General features: G+C 49.2%; 4 protein-coding genes and 1 long non-coding RNA gene across 8 annotated transcripts; 4 read left to right on the plus strand and 1 right to left on the minus strand.

Moving 5' to 3' along the window:
• The first annotated feature begins 225 nt into the window (after positions 1–225).
• Positions 226–3716, plus strand: LOC117852631 (cysteine desulfurase, mitochondrial). Of its 4 annotated transcripts, none has more exons than XM_034734811.2 (2): positions 226–1785; positions 3453–3716. In XM_034734811.2, exon 1 carries the CDS (start codon positions 361–363, stop codon positions 1714–1716), a length of 1356 nt encoding a protein of 451 aa, XP_034590702.1. In that variant the 5' UTR covers positions 226–360; the 3' UTR covers positions 1717–1785; positions 3453–3716. The 4 variants fall into 4 exon arrangements, with proteins under 4 accessions (XP_034590702.1, XP_034590703.1, XP_034590699.1 ...); XM_034734812.2 differs by having other exon boundaries at positions 3465–3716; XM_034734808.2 differs by having other exon boundaries at positions 227–1865.
• Positions 3717–5005: 1289 nt separating this feature from the next.
• Positions 5006–8185, minus strand: LOC117853691 (uncharacterized). The gene is made up of 7 exons (XM_072293490.1): positions 8078–8185; positions 7493–7599; positions 6816–6896; positions 6246–6721; positions 6031–6141; positions 5541–5950; positions 5006–5394 (listed from the first exon to the last, which is right to left on the minus strand). The coding sequence occupies exons 1-7, from the start codon at positions 8183–8185 to the stop codon at positions 5293–5295; spliced, it is 1395 nt and encodes a 464-aa protein (XP_072149591.1). The 3' UTR covers positions 5006–5292.
• A 33-nt stretch (positions 8186–8218) lies between these two features.
• On the plus strand, positions 8219–13120 carry LOC117852630 (adagio-like protein 1). Its single transcript, XM_034734807.2, has 2 exons — positions 8219–8730; positions 10907–13120. The coding sequence occupies exons 1-2, from the start codon at positions 8444–8446 to the stop codon at positions 12513–12515; spliced, it is 1896 nt and encodes a 631-aa protein (XP_034590698.1). The 5' UTR covers positions 8219–8443; the 3' UTR covers positions 12516–13120.
• Positions 13121–13265: 145 nt separating this feature from the next.
• LOC140222529 (uncharacterized) lies at positions 13266–15070 on the plus strand. Its single transcript, XM_072293306.1, has one exon. It carries the CDS (start codon positions 13956–13958, stop codon positions 14880–14882), a length of 927 nt encoding a protein of 308 aa, XP_072149407.1. The 5' UTR covers positions 13266–13955; the 3' UTR covers positions 14883–15070.
• A 1294-nt stretch (positions 15071–16364) lies between these two features.
• LOC117852756 (uncharacterized) lies at positions 16365–18875 on the plus strand. Its single transcript, XR_004639912.2, has 2 exons — positions 16365–18206; positions 18332–18875. It is a non-coding gene; the product is annotated as an uncharacterized lncRNA (long non-coding RNA).
• Positions 18876–21025: the final 2150 nt, after the last annotated feature.

Below are 21025 nucleotides of genomic sequence, written 5' to 3' on the forward strand. Positions count from 1 at the left end.
TTTGGGGCCTGTTTGACAGCATATGTAAACAATGGGGAGTATTCTGTGAAATAGCCGCTGCCAGTTTGCTCCGCCTCGTTTCGGAGCCGCACTTTTTCGATCTGACGGTTGACAGAGGTCCCAAATTGGACGCGATTAATAATCGCGATCCAATTTTGCAGCATGTTTGAACGAAAACTTAAATACTAGGGTCTTTCCTAGAAAACAGTCGCTGCCAGTTTGCCCCCAGCTCGTGCTCGCTCCTCCGTCCTCCCGCCGCCACACCACCTCCCCGCAATTCCCAAATCGCCCCTCCGTCGAAACGGGAGCCCCGCGGCGCCCCCTAACTCCAACCCTCCCCAGCCCACTCCACCCCACGACATGGCCCTTTCCCGCCGCCTCCTCCCGCTCTTCCTTCGCCGCGGCGCCCCCGCGGTCCGCGCCCTCTCCACGGCTGCCGCGCCCGCGGCGGCGGTGGCCTCGGAGGAGGAGGAGGAATCCATCACCGTCAAGGGCGTGCGCATCTCGGGCCGCCCGCTGTACATGGACATGCAGGCGACGACCCCCGTGGACCCGCGCGTGCTCGACGCCATGCTCCCCTTCTACCTCTCCCGCTACGGGAACCCGCACTCCCGCACGCACCTCTACGGCTGGGAGTCCGACGCTGCCGTCGAGGCCGCGCGCGCCAGCGTCGCCTCCCTCGTCGGCGCCGACCCGCGCGAGATCTTCTTCACCTCCGGCGCCACCGAGTGCAACAACATCGCAGTCAAGGGCGTCATGCGCTTCTACCGCGACCGCCGCCGCCACGTCATCACCACGCAGACCGAGCACAAGTGCGTCCTCGACTCCTGCCGCTACCTGCAGCAGGAGGGGTTCGAGGTCACCTACCTCCCCGTGCGCAGCGACGGGCTCGTCGACCTCGCGCAGCTCGAGGACGCCATCCGCCCCGACACCGGGCTCGTCTCCGTCATGGCCGTCAACAACGAGATCGGCGTCGTGCAGCCGCTCGAGGAGATTGGGCGCATCTGCAAAGAGAAGGGCGTGCCGTTCCACACTGATGCCGCGCAGGCGCTGGGGAAGATCCCGATTGATGTGAACAGGATGGGGATTGGCCTCATGTCCCTCTCCGGGCACAAGATTTATGGCCCCAAGGGCGTTGGGGCGCTCTACCTTCGCCGGCGTCCGCGTATCAGGGTGGAGCCGCAGATGAGTGGTGGTGGGCAGGAGCGTGGCATCCGCAGTGGCACAGTGCCCACGCCGCTTGTTGTTGGATTTGGTGCCGCCTGTGAGATTGCAGCTCAAGAGATGGATTATGACCATAGGAGAGTCAGTGCTCTGCAGCAGAGGCTGCTGGATGGCATTCGTGCGCAGGTCGATGAGGTTGTCATCAATGGAAGCATGGAGCACCGTTACCCAGGCAACCTGAACTTGTCATTTGCATATGTGGAGGGGGAGAGCTTGCTGATGGGGCTGAAGGAGGTGGCTGTGTCGAGCGGCAGTGCATGCACTAGTGCCAGCTTGGAGCCCTCATATGTTCTGCGTGCACTCGGGGTGGAGGAGGATATGGCGCACACCTCTATTCGCTTTGGTATTGGCCGCTTTACTACTGAGGAAGAGGTTGACAGAGCAATTGAGCTCACTGTGCGTCAGGTGAAGAAACTCCGTGACATGAGCCCACTCTATGAGATGGCCAAGGCTGGCATTGACCTTAAGAGCATCGAGTGGTCTCAGCACTGAGGCAGTTTTCATGACAAACAGGCACTCCTAAGTTCTCTAGATGTACACAGAATGCATACATAGCCATAGGTATGTGGCTCTTAGTTGCCTGCCCTCTGTTATGTGCTGTTTTGTTTCAAAAGAGAGGCTGCCATGGTTCCAATCACCAGGTAGAGTAATCTTACTCCTGTTCAGGATACCCTATGATGGAATTTTTAGCGTATGACAGCAAGGGCAATATTTTCGTAGTGATTTGTTATGAGCAAGCATTGTGTGTAATAATTTCCGTGATGATATGACTTGATCAGTTTGAAGAAGACCTATTAAGGTTTTGTCCTGTAGTCTAGCAGGGGATTTTTTTTTCCAATGAGATTTCGCAAGTGTCTGCTGAACTGTTGATCAAGAAATATACAAGGCACTTTCTTGCTTTCAGGATGCAATACAAGAAATTCACCAAAATGGACCCTGGTTAAGAAGATTACATTTTCATAATACCTTTGAAACTGTTTATTTGGAGTTGTGCTATGTGCTTTTTGGTGTTTTATTCAAATCGGTTCAAAATCATTAGGATTTAAAACCAAACCTCCATAGCCAGTTGAGCCAATTTTATTCCTTGTGGAATTGCGAGGCCAGGTTAAACAAGCCCAAGCATGCCAACCATGATGAGCTAAACTGGCAAAATCTAGCCACGTTACCAGACCTGGCCTTTGTTTGCTTCCCACTGAAATTGCAGTGCTTAAATGTGCTGCGTGATACCAGACCCAGTTGTGACCATTAGGCTAGACTTGAATATTTCATATCTCATTTGTTATGTTTGGCCTGTATATTTTTGGGGGACTAGATGAAGGGAGGGTAAGTATTAGTATATTGTGATTAAAAATTACTTGGTTGTGCCATATTAATCTTGTTTCTATCATCAGCGTTTTCATATAAATAGCACTGAGTTGCAAGGCTTTACATGAATATACTATGTTAGTTCCACTGTAGGTATATACTAACCAGTCTAGTGTATCCTATTCTTGTACTGAGCCTACTGGTATATTGGCGAATTTAAGGCTCCCCTTGCATTTGTTCTATTACTATTTTTTCTACCTCTTCCTTTGAATGCAGTTGTTCATTAATCTTATTGTATGATTGTGTTTTGATGTCATTCTCCTTAATCTTCTTTTGGTCTTGCTTCATTGATGCATTTTGTTGGTAATTACATCATCCAATCACAAAAATAGTGATTATGGAAACCAACACAGTTGATCTCCGAAACAGAACTCTGTTTTTGTGCAAACTAAAATTTATTATTGGAGTTCCTTTTTTGACAAATCTAACAGACATTGTTTTCACATGTCCAATCTAAATATTTGCAGAAATATGGTAGTTGATACCAATTGTTTCAAATAGTTAGCAGGACATGTCATAAAGTTACTCATTTGTGCCTGGTGAGATCATATTTCTAGGTTCATTAAAAAAATTTCTGCCATAATCATCACTAGATCAGCTCTCTGTTTTTTTTTTTTGAAGTAAAGATGAGCTCTCTGTGAATGTTCCATTTGCAGTAGTGTCTGGTTCTTGTTCTACTCGTGAATGTTTCTTGGTGCCTACTGGTCTCTAAATGACTTGTTTTGCGATTAGTAAATCTTGCTTTGGCCATTTGCTCTAGTCATTGGGGCAGATCTTCTCGTATCATTGAGGTTATTTTCAAATTTCAATAAATCTTAAATTACAAGGAGTAATCACAATTCTAATTTGGTGTCTCATGTTAGGATCTCTTTCAGACTGGTGAAGACATTCCTATGGGTGCAATCATCTCGAGGTTCTGTTATACAGGAATGGATTCTTCAGCGGTAGGAAGGGCTGAGATGTATTCCACGAGGGTTAGCTATGCCTTTTCTTTAATGTAGATAGAGTATGTTGAAACAAAATAAGGATACTTCAAATACTTGGTATTGTCTGAAATACAATTTGAAGGCGCAGTGTCAGTGCTGTGAATATATTTTGGTCTGATAAATGTTGTTATTTGCTCCTGAGTCCTGACAGATAAACTTACCTCAATTTGGATTTGTCAGCTAACATCCATGCCATATGGCCATATGTTCTCTGTTCAACTTCCAAGTATATTTCACAAAATTGTTCATCTCAAAATAGAATTTCCACACATTTGGTTGCCGATCTCAGTGAGGCCTTTCTCTTTCTTGAATATTTCACGTGCAACCTTGGAAATGCAATACAAACCGTGGCTAATTTGTATGTGGTTGCCATCTAACTATCTAACTGTATGTGTTTTTCTTACATAGTGCGGGAGTGTATTATGCTAAATTATTTTCCAGTTTTGGGGAATTACAGGTTTTGGATCAAATTTGACCCTAAATTCTAATACTTCAGGCCTCAACATTACCTACCTTGCCTTAGAGGGCACAATGTAATTTTCATTTTCTTTATTTCCCTTTTTCGTTTACAAACAGGACTGGCAAATTCTAATGATAGTCCAAATCCAATCTCAGGTCTAAGAGCAACTCCAAGTCTAAGAGCAACTCCAAGAGTCTTCTAAAAAAATCCTTCTCCAAAACTATCTATTGGGGACTTTACTAAAAGTTTCTTTCCCCAAAATCATGTCACCCCACAGCAGATTCTCAATAATAAACTCGTCAATACTTCAAAACTGACCACATCAGCACGTGTGAACCCCACAATTAATAGAAAAATAAAAAACAGTCCGTCTATTCTTATCCTCAACCGCATCTCCTTCTCATCCTGCCCATGATTCCACGCGCACGAAGCAGTAGGGCTCTGCCTACCACGCGAGATAGCAGCATGGACCTATCACCACGCGGCGACTGCTCCGGCCCCACGCGAGGCCACGGTGACGCCTCACACCCGCTCCGGTCACCACGCAAGGCAGCAGCAGCTCGGGCCACGAGGAAGAAGAAGCAAGCAAGTGGCGTGCGAGCGAGCAAGCAATCACAACATGCCCCAGTCGTAGCGGTACTTGCGGGTGCCGCAGGTCTTGGCGTCCCCCTTGAGGTCGGTCTGGACAACGTAGCGCTTGCCGCAGCTCGGGCAATGGTACTCACGAGCGGGGCGGAGGCATTCGCGCACGAAGGAGCAGCTCGGGGCGATTGGGGAGGAGAGGGATCCGCGGAAATATGCGCAGCGAGACGTACGCGGGATACGAGTCTGCGGAATTTCTTGGGGAGCGGTTGGAGGCCGAATTTTTTCTTTTTATCCTTAATTAAGGTATTAGGGTAATTAAGGGAGTTCTACTTTTCTTTTCGTTTCTTTTTAGCAGTTCTGACTGCTACTTTATGTACTTGATGAGGAGGGCAATCACACCGATACCGATTCCCACGAAGTTGTTGAGGACAAGCCTACCAAAACCGACTCAGATTCCCAGGGCGATAGTGATGGGGTTGGCGATGAAGAGTGCGAAGCAGTACATGGAAAATCGCAACAAGAACGGCTCCAATGAAGGTGGTGACGGCGATTCCGAAGATGGCCGCGAGGATCGCCGGAGCCACCAAAGAAGTCCAGCAGGCTGCGGTCGGGCCGCCGACGCCACCAGCAGCAGCTTTCGGTCGAGCCCGAGCAGCGTCCCCACGCCAAGAGTTACCAGGAGATGCACCGCGACCTGCACGAACGCGAACGCGAACGCGAATATGCTGGGCGCTGTGCTGATGGCATTGCCGATGCTTCCGTTAGCTCCCACAACTGCAAAGATAATACCTGCCATCAATTTCAGGGAAATTCACAAGCATCAGCTGCGAAGAGTATCTCCGTAGCAACGTGCGGGAAATTCACGTGTGTCAGTGTGTGCGTTCTGATCTCAAAAAGGAAGGAAGAAAGAAAAAGTTTGCCTGCATCATAATCGCAGCCAGGGCGTCGTCTGAGGGCGCAAGCTTCCTGATTTGAGATGGGAAGAAGGTTGCCAAAGCCAGAACCACTGTTGCTGCTGCGCAGGGAAGGCTTGCCCCTTCTATGCCAAACTGCCCCAACCTGCTCGTCGCGAGCTTTGCTGCCCTGCATATGGCAAACGCCGCCGCTACGGCAATGGCGCTTTGCGCAGCAGGTAACATTTCGTCGTCAGCGGTTAACGGTGGTTCGGAGCCCTCTCCCATTGACCGCGAGTCTTCCGCCGGAATCTTGGCGGCTAATGCAAAGAGGCCTGTGAAGTAGAGTGCGCGGATGGTGTTGGCAGCAGCTAGCCCGGCTTCCATGGTTGATGGAGAGACTCCAAGACCTTCACAAACAGCAACGTAGCTGAAAGCTGACGGCGAGGGAAACCATCAGTGCAGAGTTTCAGGCATGTCGCAGTGGGTGAAGATTGAAGAGCGAGATGTACCTTACCTCCACCGATGTGGCGGCTCATCAGGGCTACCGCGATCTTCCAGCTGTCCGGCCCCAGCGACCGCATCGGGACGATCCGGAACGCCACCGCCGTGCCCATCGCCGTCGCCGCTGCGAAAGCAAGCACCGCATCGATCGGAAGATCTTCAGAGATGCAATGCAATACGGCGCAGGAAGATTCAAGATAGTCGTCGAGGACAGATAGAGATAGGTACCGGATCCGAGCAGGAAGGCCCGCAGCGGCGCGCCGGTGGAGCGGAGCGCGCGGCGGAGGTCGGCGCGGAAGAGCAGGAGCGGGACGGCCAGCGGCAGCAGGTAGTCGAGCGCCGCGCGGTAGGCCGGGGCGTCCGCCGCCACCACGCCGGCGCTGCTGGCCGCCAGCCCCAGCAGCACGCTCACCAGCGCTCCGGCGAGCGCCTTCTTCCCCGCCGGGGCCCGCTTCTCCGACCAGAGGCCCAGCGCGGCGGTGCTCAGGAGGAAGGTCCAGTTGCCCCAGTGGTCAGACGCCGGAACAAGGGGGGCGCGTCCGTAGCCGCAGGACGTCGACAATATCGTCGGGCGCCGGCGGATCACGCCGACGACGAGCGTGCGATCGCGAGGCCGCACGAGTAGTTGTGGCGGCAGCGGCCGCGGCGGTGGTGGTGAAGGAGCGGAGCGGCGGCGCTGGATGGGGCGAAGACGGCCGTGGCAGCTGCCATCAGGTCATCCGGAGGAGATCACGGCCAGAGCCAACGACAGGACAGTGGAACTGGTGAAGTGAGCTGACAAACTGAATATTAGCATACTGATACTGACAGACTGAACTGGCTGCCCGGTACAACAACCCCATGTACACGCTGCCAATGGCATTGGCGAAGACAAAGTACCTGCACAATCCAACAACCCCATGACCTTTCAGCCTGCAGCAATGCGGTGCAGCGATCGGCTTTGCAGGAGGTTGCTGCCAGCGGTTTCATTTTGGGCCATAGGCCGAACACACGATTTCGACGCTGTAGATAGATACAGGCCCACCAAATCGATGGACCGGCACCAACAAAGCCCACATGACATAGGGGTGATCAGCGGCCGGCCAGGCCGAATGTCACACGGACACAGCAAACACGAAAAGCAGGTGGCACAGGACAAACCCAGCAGCCAGACGAAGCCCCCCGATAGCTCCATTCCTTTTTTTCGAGCTCTCCGTCTTCAAGCCTTCCACCAACTTTGAGTTGCTTTTCTTATAAAAAAACTTTGAGTTGCTTTCTCGCTACAAGGAGTTACGTAAAATATCAACTTATAAGAAGCTAGCCTAGTCAAATAGAAGAGGGAAAAGAATATGAAGCTTGATAAAAAAACAAAAATCACATAAGCAGGAAACACAACAGAAAATTGGTTTTCAATGACATTACAATTTATGACAAAAAAAAATTCACATCAACCATTCCTCATTTTGCTGAAAACAATGGCTGATTTTTGCATCTACCTCACTGCAGCACTCAGCAGAGAGTACAAGCAGAGGGCGGGAGACACCGAGACAAGACGAACAAACCACGACGCTCCGGGTCGTTTCAGGGCCTGCTTGGCAACCAACTGTTAAAGTTTAACACCCATCACATCGGATGTTTGATGCTAATTAGGAGTATTAAACATAGGCTAATTACAAAACTAATTGCACAGATGGAGTATAATTCGCGAGACGAATCTATTAAGCCTAATTAGTCCATGATTTGACAATTGTGGTGCTACAGTAACCATTTGCTAATGATGGATTAATTAGGCTTAATAGATTCGTCTCGCGAATTAACACAGGGTTCTGCAATTAGTTTTATAATTAGCTCATATTCAGTTCTCCTAATTAGCATCCGAACATCCGATGTGACACTGTTAAAGTTTAACACCTCGTATCCAAACACCCCCTCAGCTGGTGCGCACGAGCGAATGCTACGGGCAGCAGCAGCAGCAGCAGCAGCAAGCCAGCAAGCAACACCAGACCCAGACCAACTTGATCCGTGCCTCGCGGCACTCGCCTTGTCCTCTTCCCAACCGCCAATCCCAGCCGTCCACGTACCCCCACCGGCTCACCCAACGGCGCAGATCCCCCGGACCGGACGCTTCCCGTGCACGGGGTGAGGCGGTTGACGGCCACTGTGCCCCTGTCCCGTCCACTCGTTGGCATCTCCCCCGGGACAGCGAGGCTGTCTTGGCTTCCTTCCTTCCAACCCGAGCCCGCCCGAACCCACCACCTCCGCCCATTCCGCCCGCGCCTCCCCTTCGCCTCTCTCCCCCCGGCAAAACCCAATCCCGAGCCAGCCAGGTCTGGCCACCAAACCCTAATCCCCCGCGCGACGCCCCGCGCGCGTGGCCTCCCATGGGCTGAGCCCGCGGTGGGGAGCCCCCGGATCCGGAGCTAGGGTTCCGTCCCGCCCCCTCGGCCATGGAGTGGGACAGCGAGTCCGACGGCGCCGGCAGCGTCGGCGCCGGCGAGGAGGAGGAGCAGGAGAAGGAAGAGGCGGAGGCGGAGGTGGGAGTCTCGGGCGGCGGGGGAGATGGAGGCGCCGGCGGGATGTTCACGTTCGCGATCGAGGGCATGCTGCGGGCGTCCGGGCCGTGCGGGCTGGTCGTCACCGACGCGCTCGAGCCCGACTGCCCCATCATCTACGTCAACCGCGGCTTCGAGGACGCCACCGGATACCGCGCCGAGGAGGTGCTCGGCAGGAACTGGTCGGTGCTTCATCAGCCTTAACCCCCACATGCTTTCATTTCCTTTTAATTCCGTTTCAGACCAATCTGATTAGTTTGTGCCGCTTAGAATCGAGAAAACTTACTGTTATTTTTCTAGATACATCGTAAGCATCTGTTGGTGCTTTTGAGTATAAGAATTTAGAAGTGAACTTAATACTGAGCGGTGCTCAGTTTTGCTGTTAGGAGGCTCTCCCTCTTAGCGAAGTAGGAAGGGACAGGCATCCTTGAGCTAATCTTAGGTGCAAGGACTGGGTCACTGGGTGCTTAGAATCAAGCAAAACTTAGTATTGCTTTTCTGTCTGTTTCATTGTGGGCTCCTGTTTTGGTGATTTTGGGTATTAGAATGCGACGTGCTTGATTTCACTGTTAGAAGACACACCATTTGAGCAAAATGGAAAGTAGTGACATCTTTTGCTATATTAGGATTCCTCTTGACCATTCTTCTTCATTCAGCTGCTAGAAAAGTCTTTCCCAGTGCTCATGTTATGTTTATCGCTGGTTTATGGTCAATATAGTGTACAACAGATAGTATAGAAGACTTTAAGTTAAAACCATGTAGTACTGTGGTGTTTTATCTTTTATGTCCTGCTAGTATGGGGTTTGCCTAACAGATTTTATGGGGGTGATTCCATTTACTGTAGATTAGAGTTACTTGATCGTATTTGTATCTTGTATGTAATACCACCCTGCAAGTTTGTGACTTAACTTTGATGGTTCTCCATTATTATGATTATTTGATTCTAGGTTTTTTTGGTATGATACCATGCTAAATTCCAAACAGAATAATATGTGAGGCTTTGACTTGCATGATATTGATATTTTGAAGTCATATCTTTTTTTACTTTGGAGACAAAAAAACCTCTAATGTAAGTTAGCACCTTCAGACGGAAGTTGATAGAATGTTTGATTTCTGGAGGATGAAAATAATGGACATGATCAGTTCAGGGCGTATCTTTAATGGGTCCTTTATCTGTCCTGTCTACTTAAATAATTTGGCATTTGATAATTGAACAGTTGATACTTGATAGTGATAAATGCTTAAGAGGACTGGTATTTTGCAGTTTGCTTCTGTGAATTGAAACTAGATGGTACAAGCTCTATGGTAGGTACATATGGTTTAAAGGGATTTCCAAGATAGTTAGCCTAGACGAGAAGATCCCCCACATGCCCACATGCTGTAACTCAACGAGGGAACAACGAAGAGTAGTGTATGGGAATTATTTATTGCAAATCAGACAATCAGTAATATGTCTAAAAAAGTAGTATATAAAAGTGAATAGGAAACAATAATCGCACATTTAGGTTCTAAACTTGGTCTGTAAGGTGATTGGCTAATTGTGTATCAATTTCCTTCAAGCTTTTTATTTGAGTCAAGATTTGCAGAAACATGATTCATGTATGTAACTACTCCTTTCACCCCTTAATACTTGATGTTGGTTTGTTTGATTTTGAACTAACCAATGTCAAATATTCCAAGTGCACTTTCACGTTATATATATTAAATTACAGTTCAAAGATATGCAAAGTTTGGGGTAGTTGCAAATTTGCCACTGCTTTGAACATTGCAAGCTGCCACTGGAGAATTGCAAAAATGCTACTGAAACTAACATCCGAGTGGCCTTCTTGTGAAAATAAAAACCAGTGGCAAATCTGAAAATTCCCCAATACTTAAATTACTTGTTGATTTGAACAGTTGTTCTAGTTAGCAGTTCATTAGTGTGTGTAGACAGCTGTACTGACATACAATAGGGACTCTGTGCAATTTCTAACTTCTAGGATCCACGTGGTGCGGTTTAATTGATTCTTACCCTGTGGATCTATGTATATTTTCTCTCACATTCATGCCACAAAAAGCACAAGGGTTATGTGGATTGTCAGTGGACACCTGGGAAGATGGCCTTAGTTCCTCGGGAGAGTGCTTAATACCTTGGTTTTCGGGGGAGGCAGAAATTCTGCTTTGCTAAAATGTGGTTTGAACTGATATTTCCCAGGTTCAGTGGAAACTGAAAATACAGTCTGTCTGCATGCATCTCTCCTCTTTGCTTGTTTCATTACTGTCCTTGAATTATGTCATGATATAGCCTGTGCAATTTGTTTATTATCTAATTTAATATTCATTAAATATTTTTAAACTACCATTTCTTCTGTCTTTCAGCCGGTTCCTGCAATGTAGGGGACCATTTGCTCAAAGGAGGCACCCCCTAGTCGATGCAGCAATGGTTTCAAATATTCGAAGATGCATAGACAACGGTACTGAGTTCCGCGGTGATTTACTAAATTTCAGGAAGGATGGCTCTCCATTGATGAACAGGTTGCATCTGACCCCTATATATGGAGATGATGCAACCATAACCCACTATATGGGCATTCAGTTCTTCACTAATGCTAATGTTGATCTGGGACCATTGCCTGGCTCTATAACAAAGGAACCCGTGAGATCAACACGGTTTGCTCCAGATAACTCATTTCGACCCATATCCACGGGACCAGGGGAGAGCAATTTCTGTCGGGAATATTCTAGCATCTTCCAATTGACGGATGAAGTGCTTTGCCAAAGTATACTGTCAAGGTTGTCACCAAGAGATATAGCATCTGTGAGCTCTGTGTGCAGGCGCATGTATCACTTAACAAGAAATGAAGATCTTTGGAGAATGGTTTGCCAGAATGCTTGGGGCAGTGAGACTACTCAAGCTCTTGAGACAGTGCCTGCTGCAAGAAGATTGGGCTGGGGTCGGCTGGCAAGAGAACTGACCACTCTGGAAGCTGTTGCCTGGAGGAAATTGACAGTTGGGGGTGCAGTGGAGCCATCTCGATGCAATTTCAGTGCCTGTGCTGTAGGGAACCGTGTTGTTCTCTTTGGTGGGGAAGGTGTAAACATGCAACCAATGAATGATACATTTGTATTGGATTTAAATGCCAGCAATCCAGAGTGGAGGCATATCAATGTAAGCGCAGCTCCTCCAGGTCGCTGGGGCCATACACTGTCATGTTTAAATGGATCTTGGTTGGTTGTTTTCGGTGGATGTGGAAGGCAGGGTCTGCTTAACGATGTATTCATGCTGGATTTGGATGCAAAACAACCAACCTGGCGTGAGATACCTGGAGTTGCACCCCCTGTTCCACGCTCTTGGCACAGTTCCTGCACTTTGGATGGGACAAAGTTGGTAGTTTCTGGTGGCTGTGCTGATTCAGGTGTACTGCTCAGTGACACATATCTTCTCGATGTAACCATGGACAGGCCAGTTTGGAGAGAGGTACCTGCATCTTGGAAGCCACCTTCCAGACTGGGGCACTCAATGTCTGTCTATGGTGGCAGGAAAATCCTGATGTTTGGCGGTCTTGCAAAGAGTGGCCCTCTGCGACTCCGGTCTAGTGATGTGTACACAATGGACTTAAGTGAAGAAGAGCCTTGCTGGCGATGCCTCACTGGGAGTGGAATGCCTGGGGCTGGAAATCCAGCTGGGGCAGGTCCACCTCCTCGCCTTGATCATGTTGCGGTTAGCCTGCCTGGTGGAAGGATTTTGATATTTGGTGGCTCAGTTGCAGGTCTTCACTCAGCGTCACAGCTGTATCTGTTGGATCCTACTGAAGAAAAGCCTACTTGGAGAATACTGAATGTTCCAGGGCGTCCTCCCAGGTTTGCCTGGGGCCACAGCACTTGTGTCGTTGGAGGAACAAAAGCGATAGTGCTTGGTGGACAAACTGGAGAAGAGTGGATGCTTACAGAAATACATGAGCTTTCTCTGGCAAGCAACACCGTTTGAGTTCCAAAAGGGTTCTAGTCATTTTCGTTGCAAATTAATGCGAGTTCTTATGCAACCTGAAGCTTGATTGTCTTCACCTACAGAACTGGAAGAATGAATGAGCATCTTGCAGTTACTTGGCTTGGCTTGGAAGATAATAAGCTTACTCCGGATCGCTCGCTTTCTGTAGACAAAGGATAGCGATATGTTCATTTTTATTGCTGTTTGTTTTGGCCTTTTTACCAGATAATTACAATTTATAAGCTACTGTTGTGGGACAAGTACCAAACTTTATATGTATTCTCAGATGTTTCTGACTTGCAATATGGTAGGGAAAAAGGGCTACTCTGTATAGTTTAATCTTTTGATGTACGGTACTTGTTGGACAACTTGATGCTGCTGTCTGTCTTGGGGCACAGTTAGATGTACCGGTGATGACTGTTAAACCCTCTTTTTGTAAAACTTGTAATATGTCGTAGCAAGTTTCAGTCAGGTGAGCTTAGCTCAGTATGTATTTTTATTGACATTTTCCTATTGTCTGACATGTTGCACCATTGTGGATACGTCATGTACTATTGTTGATCATGAGAAGGTTTTGAAGTTCATGTTTGATCATGAAGAGCTTACTTTGTTTTGTTCTAGTACTTTGCAATGTGTAAACTACGGCATATGCTGGTGGTGTTCTGAAGTCCCGGTGTAATTTGTTAATCTGTGCGTTAGCAGTTCCAGAAGTTCAGACACTGGCTGCTTTTAGCTGACGACTGGCTGATGCGAAGTGTGTAAGCCTTGTATGATGCGCAGCACTATAGAGGTTCAGCAAGCTACGGTCAGATGCTTCCACTCGTTACGCCGATGGGTTGACGAGAGGAAGACGAAGCCATTGCTGGGTTGCTCTTAGGCATCTATTTTTTCTCTCATTCTGAGCACCGGCAGGCGTCTCTCTGCGCTTTAGTTGCTTCATTCAGAGTTTAGAATCATGGCGCCACCGGTGCGCGCATACTGCACGGGCTAGCTGCCGCTGCTTGATCTCTGTTGCCTCACCACCAGCTGCCAGCGTCGTCGTGTTCGGCTCGGCCCTTGCTCCAGTTCCTGTACCAGTAGTCTGCAGCTTCCATTCCACTGCGTGCTAGTCCAGATCTTCAGAAACACGCGTGCAACCTGAGTCTGGCCGCCGGATCCACACGGCGTGAACGACGAGGTCCAATCCGAATCCGACTCCGAGTCCGCTCCGATCGGCGGGCACCAGCGCTCTTCGCTTCCGATTCGAGTCGCTCGCGCGGTCGCGCCAGACTCGCGCCGCCTCCGGCAGTCGGACTCGACGACTCCTTAAGAGCAACCAAGCCCTCCCTCCATGCCTCGTCACCGCTACCCGCCAGCTCTCTCTTCCCCTCTTCGATCCACTCGTCCACGCCTCGCCCGGCTTCGCTGCTAGTCTTTGCACGCGCCCCCGCCGCCATCGCCATGGCCGCCGCGCGGAGCCCTCTCCGCCGGTGGGAGCGGTTCTTCCCCGCGTTCGCCGCGATCGACGACGCCATCGAGGCCGCCTCCGGCCACCCGCGCGGCGAGTTCCGGTCCGTGAGGGCCCGGATCGTCGGCCTGCTGCGCGCCGCTGGGGACGACGACGGCGTGGCGGAGAAGCTATGCGCCGCGCTCGACGCCGCGATGGAGGAGGCCCTGGCCACGCTGCGGGTGGCGGCGCCGAGCCCGCCGGAGTCCACCGGTCTCGCCGGGGCGGTCGTCGTCCTGTCGGATGACCACGAGTCGGCGCGGGTGCGCGGCCTCGCGGACGACGTCGTGCGCCGGTGGATGGCCGCCACCGAGGCCGTTCTCGTCGGAGCCATACGATTTATTGAGGTGGTCAACAACAGCAAGCGCGCGAACGAGCCGCTGATCCTGCGCGAGAGCGCCTCTTCCATAGTTGCCGAACGCACGCGCGGATGCGATGCTCACTTCGCCGCCGACGAAGACAAGGAGAGGCACGCGCCGCCGACGAAGACGAAGGTGGCCTCCCTCCGCAGCAACCCTATCAAGCCGGCCAATAGCAGTGCATCGGTGAAGGTCGCAGCACCGTCGCAGAACGAGAGGGCTCAGGGCAAGATGGAAGAGAACACCGAAGCAAGACGGAAGACACCCGCCGGTGGCAACGGCGGCGGCAACCGTGTCCAGAGCGAGGAGATGATGGAGGCCACCAAGCGCAAGCTTCGAGAGGGCTACCAACAGGTGGAGGATGTGAAGCGTCAACGGAAGATTCAGGTCATCGAGGCGCCGAAGATGTTGGAGCAGAGGCAGAAGAAGATGCATCCAAACTTGCGGGAGAGAAGCCGAGCGAGATGTGGGAGTTCCTCGGCCGTGAGACGTTCTCTGATCCCCTCTCTTCACAGGATTTAGGGCTCTGTTTTGTAGGGGTTTAGATCGTTGCCCATTGGTGTATCAACGTGTTTCGCTGTCCATGTGTAATGCGATCATCAATAGATTGCTGGAAAGAACTATTATTGTTCTGTTCTATATGTGTTAACGAAATTGTTTTTCATGTTGCTAATGAAGTAATGTAATTATTCTGTCCTTACAATGTGTCATGTTGGGAACATTTTGCTTTCTAAACTTGATTTAGAAAATTTCTAAGATTAGTCTTAGTGGGAGTTTTATGGATAGTTCTATGAGCGTTAAATTACATACTACATCAACAATTCTGCTGACTTGATAAGGTCTTTATAAGGAGAGAGAAGGACGAGTTTCATCATACTCCCTCCGTTTTTATTTATAAGGCGCACACGCATATCAAAATTCAAACTTTGCAATATTTGACCAATAATTTAACTATTAATTTTTTTTTATTTTTATAATGTAGTTGGATTCATAATCAAATATACTCTAAATGATCATAAGTTTATAACCATAAATAATAGAATATAAGATAAATAAATGGTCAAAGTATTATTTAGCAGACCGTGTCAAGTTCTACCATATCTTATAAACATAGATGGAGGAAGTATGTGAGAGGAGTTTCATTCTCATGTCACTCAACAGCCACAATTACATAGTTCATAGTATTAATAATAGTATAATAAAATTATACACTAAGACTCCTAAACGCCACGTTCGACACGAGGAGAAATATCGGACGCTCCCTTCTTGCATGCATCGTGCGCCCCCCGAAACGCACTTAGCGCTGGAAATTAATGGAGGATTGAACTAGTGTTGCAACGATTTTAAAGTTTTGTCTCATTATTTATTTATTGATTTGTTGTACAATATTCTCACTCCTTGTCCTTGATGGTAAGCATGTTGTAGGGTATTTGGACGGATGTGGCATGGGTTCTAATTGAATGTTGCAATGTTTGTTTCAGTAATTATTTATTTTACTAATATCACTTTAAAAAATTAATATATTTTTGTTGCAACTGCAATTTAAAATGTTACAATTATAATTTTTCAATGCGTCGATGTTGCAAACTTTGCTTTTACATGCTGTCGCTCTCCATAAATGTTGCATGAAACATTGGATAATGTCGCGGTGGAAATTTTCTATCCTAAAATCAGATGACATCGTTATTTTTATACATATTTTTTTTTGTGTTGCGAGCGGCAATTTCTAATATTTCAGAAGTCATTTTCAATGTTGCGATGAAGCGTCCGATGAAAATTTTTCCATCGAACGTCCGAATGCTAGCAGCTCCAAATTTCTAACTCAGACTTGGGCTACAGATCGTCTTCATCAACAAATGCAAAACCAGAATAATGAACACCATGATAATCAGAAAGCACAAACGGTTCCGCAAGTACACTGTACACACCATCGTCAAGAATCTTGTGTCCACTGATCCACTGAATTGGTTTAGATTCTGAATGTCAAGAACCAAATTGTACTTGTATAACAGAACGAAGAGCACATAATTGATGATCACAACCAAATTGAGAGAGTCTGAATGTCTAATCACAAGTTGGCAGCTAAGTTTCCCCTACACAGGAGGACTGTAAATAGCACGGCAAACTCTGAGGCGCTCTCATTACGCGCTCTAGCAAACATTTCATAAGTGCAGAGAGGGAGAGATAGTAGGATTTCAATTTGACTACAGCTGCCCTTGAGCGTCCCTCCCCTCCCAACATTCTTTTTGCTCAAAAATCGGAAGAAATCAGAGAGAAGTTATCCATTTCCCGAGGAATCTCTAAAGAACGAATCCTGGCAGGAAATCGCTAATCTCGTTAATCCACGTCATGCTGACGTCGTCACCGTCCGTTTGGACCTCCCGTCGATTCACAGCCGTTGGATGTTGTATGAACGGCATCGCTCCTTCCAGACTTGGCCCGACGTCACATGGTGGCATGGTGCCTCCCGAACTCTCCAGACTAGGCACCGCCGGCGCCGGGGTACACGACGGAGAGGATCCCATCGCCTCCCTGCTCGCATCCGCCAGTCGCCGCCTCCTCGCGCATCGGACAGCGCCACCAATCTTCTTCCCCACAGTCCGTGAAGCTATCCTTCAAGAAGAGCCCGCGCTGGATTGAGGAACTCCAAGACAATGGCAGCCGTGGTGCACGGGTGGGCGAGCAGCGAGCCGGAGAGGCAGTGGCGCATGACGGCGGAGCACCCACTCGTGGCCTCCCTCTGCGCGCTTCGCCGGCTCTCCATCTCGCCTCGACCTCGCTCCCCGCCGCTACTCCGTGGCCCTTCCTATGGCTCCAAAGAGGGGCTGAGGGCGGGGAGGGGAGACGGGGAGGAAGCCAACAATGGCGGCTTTAGAGGAGAACAACAGGGCTCCCCTGTCCCCAGGCATCTCACAATCGAAGCTGTCCAGGCCGTGGCCTTCTTCGCCGTCACCACCCAAGTCCAAGTGTATTCCAAGAAGTAAATTGCCGTCTCTACAAGTCGCCAAGTCCCAGTCCGCCGCCGCAGCGGCGCATGCCCAGCACCCGCTCGAGGGAATGCCATATCGCACCACCGTGGAGGCGTGGATCCCTGCCCCCTGCTCGTTCTCCTACGGGAACGCCCTGGCCGCCTCAGGCTTAGTCACGCTGCCTGCATCTGAAGCGCCGTGGTCCACCTGCTTGCCGAGGATGGCCGCCTGCGCGATGCGTTGCAGGGTGCCCCTATAGGCCTCCACCACCAAGAAGGACGACCGCCGTGCGCTGCCAAGGCGAACGGCAGGGCAAACGCGGTGCCTCGTATGCAGGCGCAACGTTCTCCTCTCTGCACGAAGACTGTCTTCTCCGCCGGCACTGTTCCCCGAAGCACCTCATCCGGCATCGCTGATTCCAACCCGTCCGCTGCAGCTCCTCGTCCCATCACTCTGCTGGCCGCTGACGAGCTAAGCTTCTTGGCTCCTTTCTTTCTCTCGTGCGCTCTGGCTGGCCGAACTCACCATGGATGCTTCCTATGTGTTCAGCGAAATTCCTCTATGCTGTTGCACTAGTAGTAGAAAGCTCCAGGATCCAGATACAAGTTGGGTATAATTGGCCTCTTTTCTCTCCATCAATTAATATTGTGGTTCGCTCAATTTGTTGATGCTATCCTTGCATCAGCTAAAATTATCCAGCTTCAAGTTACATGCTCAAAGTAAAAATCAAATCGTCATAAACAGGATCATTAGCCTGAATTATTTCCTCCTTATGCAGTTCTAATCTTTTCTCATCACGTTTCAGGGTAATGACATTATCAGGAGCACTAAATGGAGCCACCATCATCAACAGCAGTGACAGCGATTCTTAACCCAAGTAAGAAACAGAGCGATGCCTATGTTGGAAATCTCAACAAATAGATAAATTTCAGCAATGTCTAATCAGGCGGTTGATCAAATTTAACCTCCGTTGCTCAGACCTTTTTGATTTTGCAAATGCAGCAAGTCCCAGCACTACAACTGTATTCTGGTCACAAGAAAAATAATGTTCAGTGAAATGCATCATACAGATTTCTAATATGTATGAATTCTCTCCAGCATGTTTTCAAATCCTCAGCATATCATTACCTACAAGATGTGTTCTAGCTCACAGCAACTGAAGATAATCAATGCAGTAGAATATTCAAGTGACAGACAAGAAAGGAATAAGAGAACCCAAAAGGAGGAGGAAGAACTAAGAGCAAATGGATATATGTTACTTTAGAACCAAGCAATTCACCTCAGCTATTACCATTTAGTTACTGTCCAATAAGAGAGACGTGTGGCAGGAATGTTGTAATGCTCTCTATGTGTTATGCAGTTGACATTGTACTGCATAACTTGGAAGCAGACTCTTGGAACCAGATGAACGGAACTACATCTCTTTTCCTTTCCATAACCAAAAGATAATAAACTCTCTCATTCATGTGCCTACAGCCTACACATGGACAATGTTGTTCGTCATTTGGCTCCACACCAAATAGATCCATCCCTGGCTATTGATTTTTACTGTTGTGACAATAGTAGCCTTCGAGCAAAATTCAGCTGTGCTGTTTTTTCACCAACTTGGAAAATCTTGAACGAAGTTCCCAGGGAAGGTAAGAGATATATGACTTCGCTATTCTGATCTATCAGAAGTTTACCCGTGCAACGAAAAATAAGGCGATTCCTGATGAAGTGATGGGGCCTTCTAAATTATTAATGTAGAGTTCCTTGTAATGATCAAATATTCATATGCAACCGTACGTCACAGAATATATAGGGGTTTTACACATATTTTTCGGTGGTTTTCAAGCTTGAGCACCATATGGATCCTTCGCATTGACAGTTTGACATCATATAAAGGAGAGATGCAGATCGATTGCATATAATGATGATAGTCTTACCTTATATCGTATATATAAAACAGTCACACTAACTATATAACTTCAAGCAGAAAGTAATATTTAGCTGTTCTTTTGAGACACCGCCTATCAAGATAAGGAATGAAATAGACCATTCTGAAAAAGATAAGAGTTTTCTCTCGCTATTCTCTCCAGGTTATTCTCTCGCTGGCGCTCTAAGATGGCGCGGCAACGCCGTGCCCAGGGTTTTCTAGTCACAGCTCGAAACTTCTGGGACGAACTTTCAGTGTCGGGAAGCCCGGAACTGCTTGCCACACTGTTCTGCCGCTGGGTGGGTTAAGGTTGTGATTGGTAGGTGCATAGCCGCTGTCCATGCTCCCATAATGCAGCTTCACTGCGATTGGTAGCATGCACAGGACCTTTAGCCAGACTTAGCTAATACGGGGAAGGAAACAAGAATGAGATCCGCTTCCAGAATGCAGATTTGGCTTAACTATGGCTCTGCTTTCTCATCACCTCTCGTAGCTTTTCCGTCTCCTTAGCTCACCTCCCCCTTTTCCATCTCCGACCATTGAGCAGGTCGACGCGCTGCGGAGCCGCGCGCGGGAGCGGCGCTGCGGCCGGCGCGGCAGCGGAACCCTGTGTGGCGGCGGCGCTGCAGCCCGCGGGAGCGGCGCTTGGGCCGGCGTAGGAGCAGAAACACGCGCGGGAGCATGGTGCTGCGGCCGGCGCGGGAGCGGCGCTGCAGCCGGCACGGGAGTGGAGCTGTGGGAGCGCGGCGCTCCGGCCGGCGAGGGAGCAGCGCTTCGGTTGGTGAGACAAGCACCCGTGAACGAAGGGGGAGCCTCGTTGGAGCTCGATTGGTTCGTGCCCAGCTCGATTGGCCGTTCTCGAACTCGATTGAGCCTCGCCGGAGCTCGATTGGGCCGTGCTCGAACTCGATTGAGCCTCGCCGAAGCTCCTCAAGTCCTCCACATGAAGGCCTCGCCGCAGCCTCCGCCACCGCATGAGTGAGAGCGAGCTCTGGTGGAGGAGAAGCGGGAAGGAAGCGATGATGGAGGTAGGGGATGGGGATGCCGAGGAGCCTATCAGCGACGGCGGGGCACGTCTAGGTGGAAGCGAGGACGGGGCGGCGGAGAGAAGAGGGAAAAACATGGGCGGTAAATTCACCTCTAGTAAATACAGGGTCATCCAATCGTATTGTGTGCAGCCAACCAAACGTTAGCGTAATAAATTATGTTATTTTTAGCTACCCAACCAAACACGAGCACTTTACATTAATTTAGCCTGATCAAAATTGATCTGATTTAGAGTTAGCAAACCAGTGCAGCCAGTCGATCACTAACTAAATGAGTAGAATGCCCAACACCAAAGGGCAACCCACTTTTCTTTTTTATTGACTCTGGAGGATGGACCCGATGGGCTGGTGTGACGTGGAACGCCGGGCCTACGTGGCTTTTTAAAAAAAAACCACTGCTGCCTCACATGTGTATTTGATCCAAACAAACAAGAGAGATGTTCTAGGCGGCGAGCTTGGCGCAGTATTTTGGTAATGCAATTTTGACATGTTGTACCCTACCTACTGATAGTGCGGCCCATTCTTTTTTTTTTTTGGCAAAAGGAGGGAATTGTATTAAAGAAGAAGCACAGTACATTTCCACCCTTTACCAGAAAAGCACCTGGAAAAAGTAAAATTACAGCGCACACACACAGCTTCCAGCAGCTTCTCATCGTCATCCTCACGCGCGAGCTCCACTGACAGACGCCGGAGCTCGAGCAGATCTTCTTCCTCCCTGAACGAAGGACTCCAAGC

This window comes from Setaria viridis, chromosome 4 (genome assembly GCF_005286985.2).
Source record: "Setaria viridis chromosome 4, Setaria_viridis_v4.0, whole genome shotgun sequence".
Taxonomy (NCBI): Eukaryota; Viridiplantae; Streptophyta; class Magnoliopsida; order Poales; family Poaceae; genus Setaria; species Setaria viridis.

Coding starts and splice junctions, on each gene's coding strand:
- LOC117852631 (XM_034734811.2), top strand. CDS start 361: ATGGCCCTTTCCCGCCGCCTCCTCCCGCTCTTCCTTCGCCGCGGCGCC.
- LOC140222529 (XM_072293306.1), top strand. CDS start 13,956: ATGGCCGCCGCGCGGAGCCCTCTCCGCCGGTGGGAGCGGTTCTTCCCC.
- LOC117852630 (XM_034734807.2), top strand. CDS start 8,444: ATGGAGTGGGACAGCGAGTCCGACGGCGCCGGCAGCGTCGGCGCCGGC. Junction 8,731..10,906: donor GAGGTGCTCGGCAGGAACTG/GTCGGTGCTTCA, acceptor TCTGTCTTTCAG/CCGGTTCCTGCAATGTAGGG.
- LOC117853691 (XM_072293490.1), bottom strand. CDS start 8,185: ATGCCAACGAGTGGACGGGACAGGGGCACAGTGGCCGTCAACCGCCTC. Junction 6,897..7,492: donor CTGCTGAGTGCTGCAGTGAG/GTAGATGCAAAA, acceptor TGGATTGTGCAG/GTACTTTGTCTTCGCCAATG. Junction 6,722..6,815: donor AGTTCAGTCTGTCAGTATCA/GTATGCTAATAT, acceptor ACCTGATGGCAG/CTGCCACGGCCGTCTTCGCC.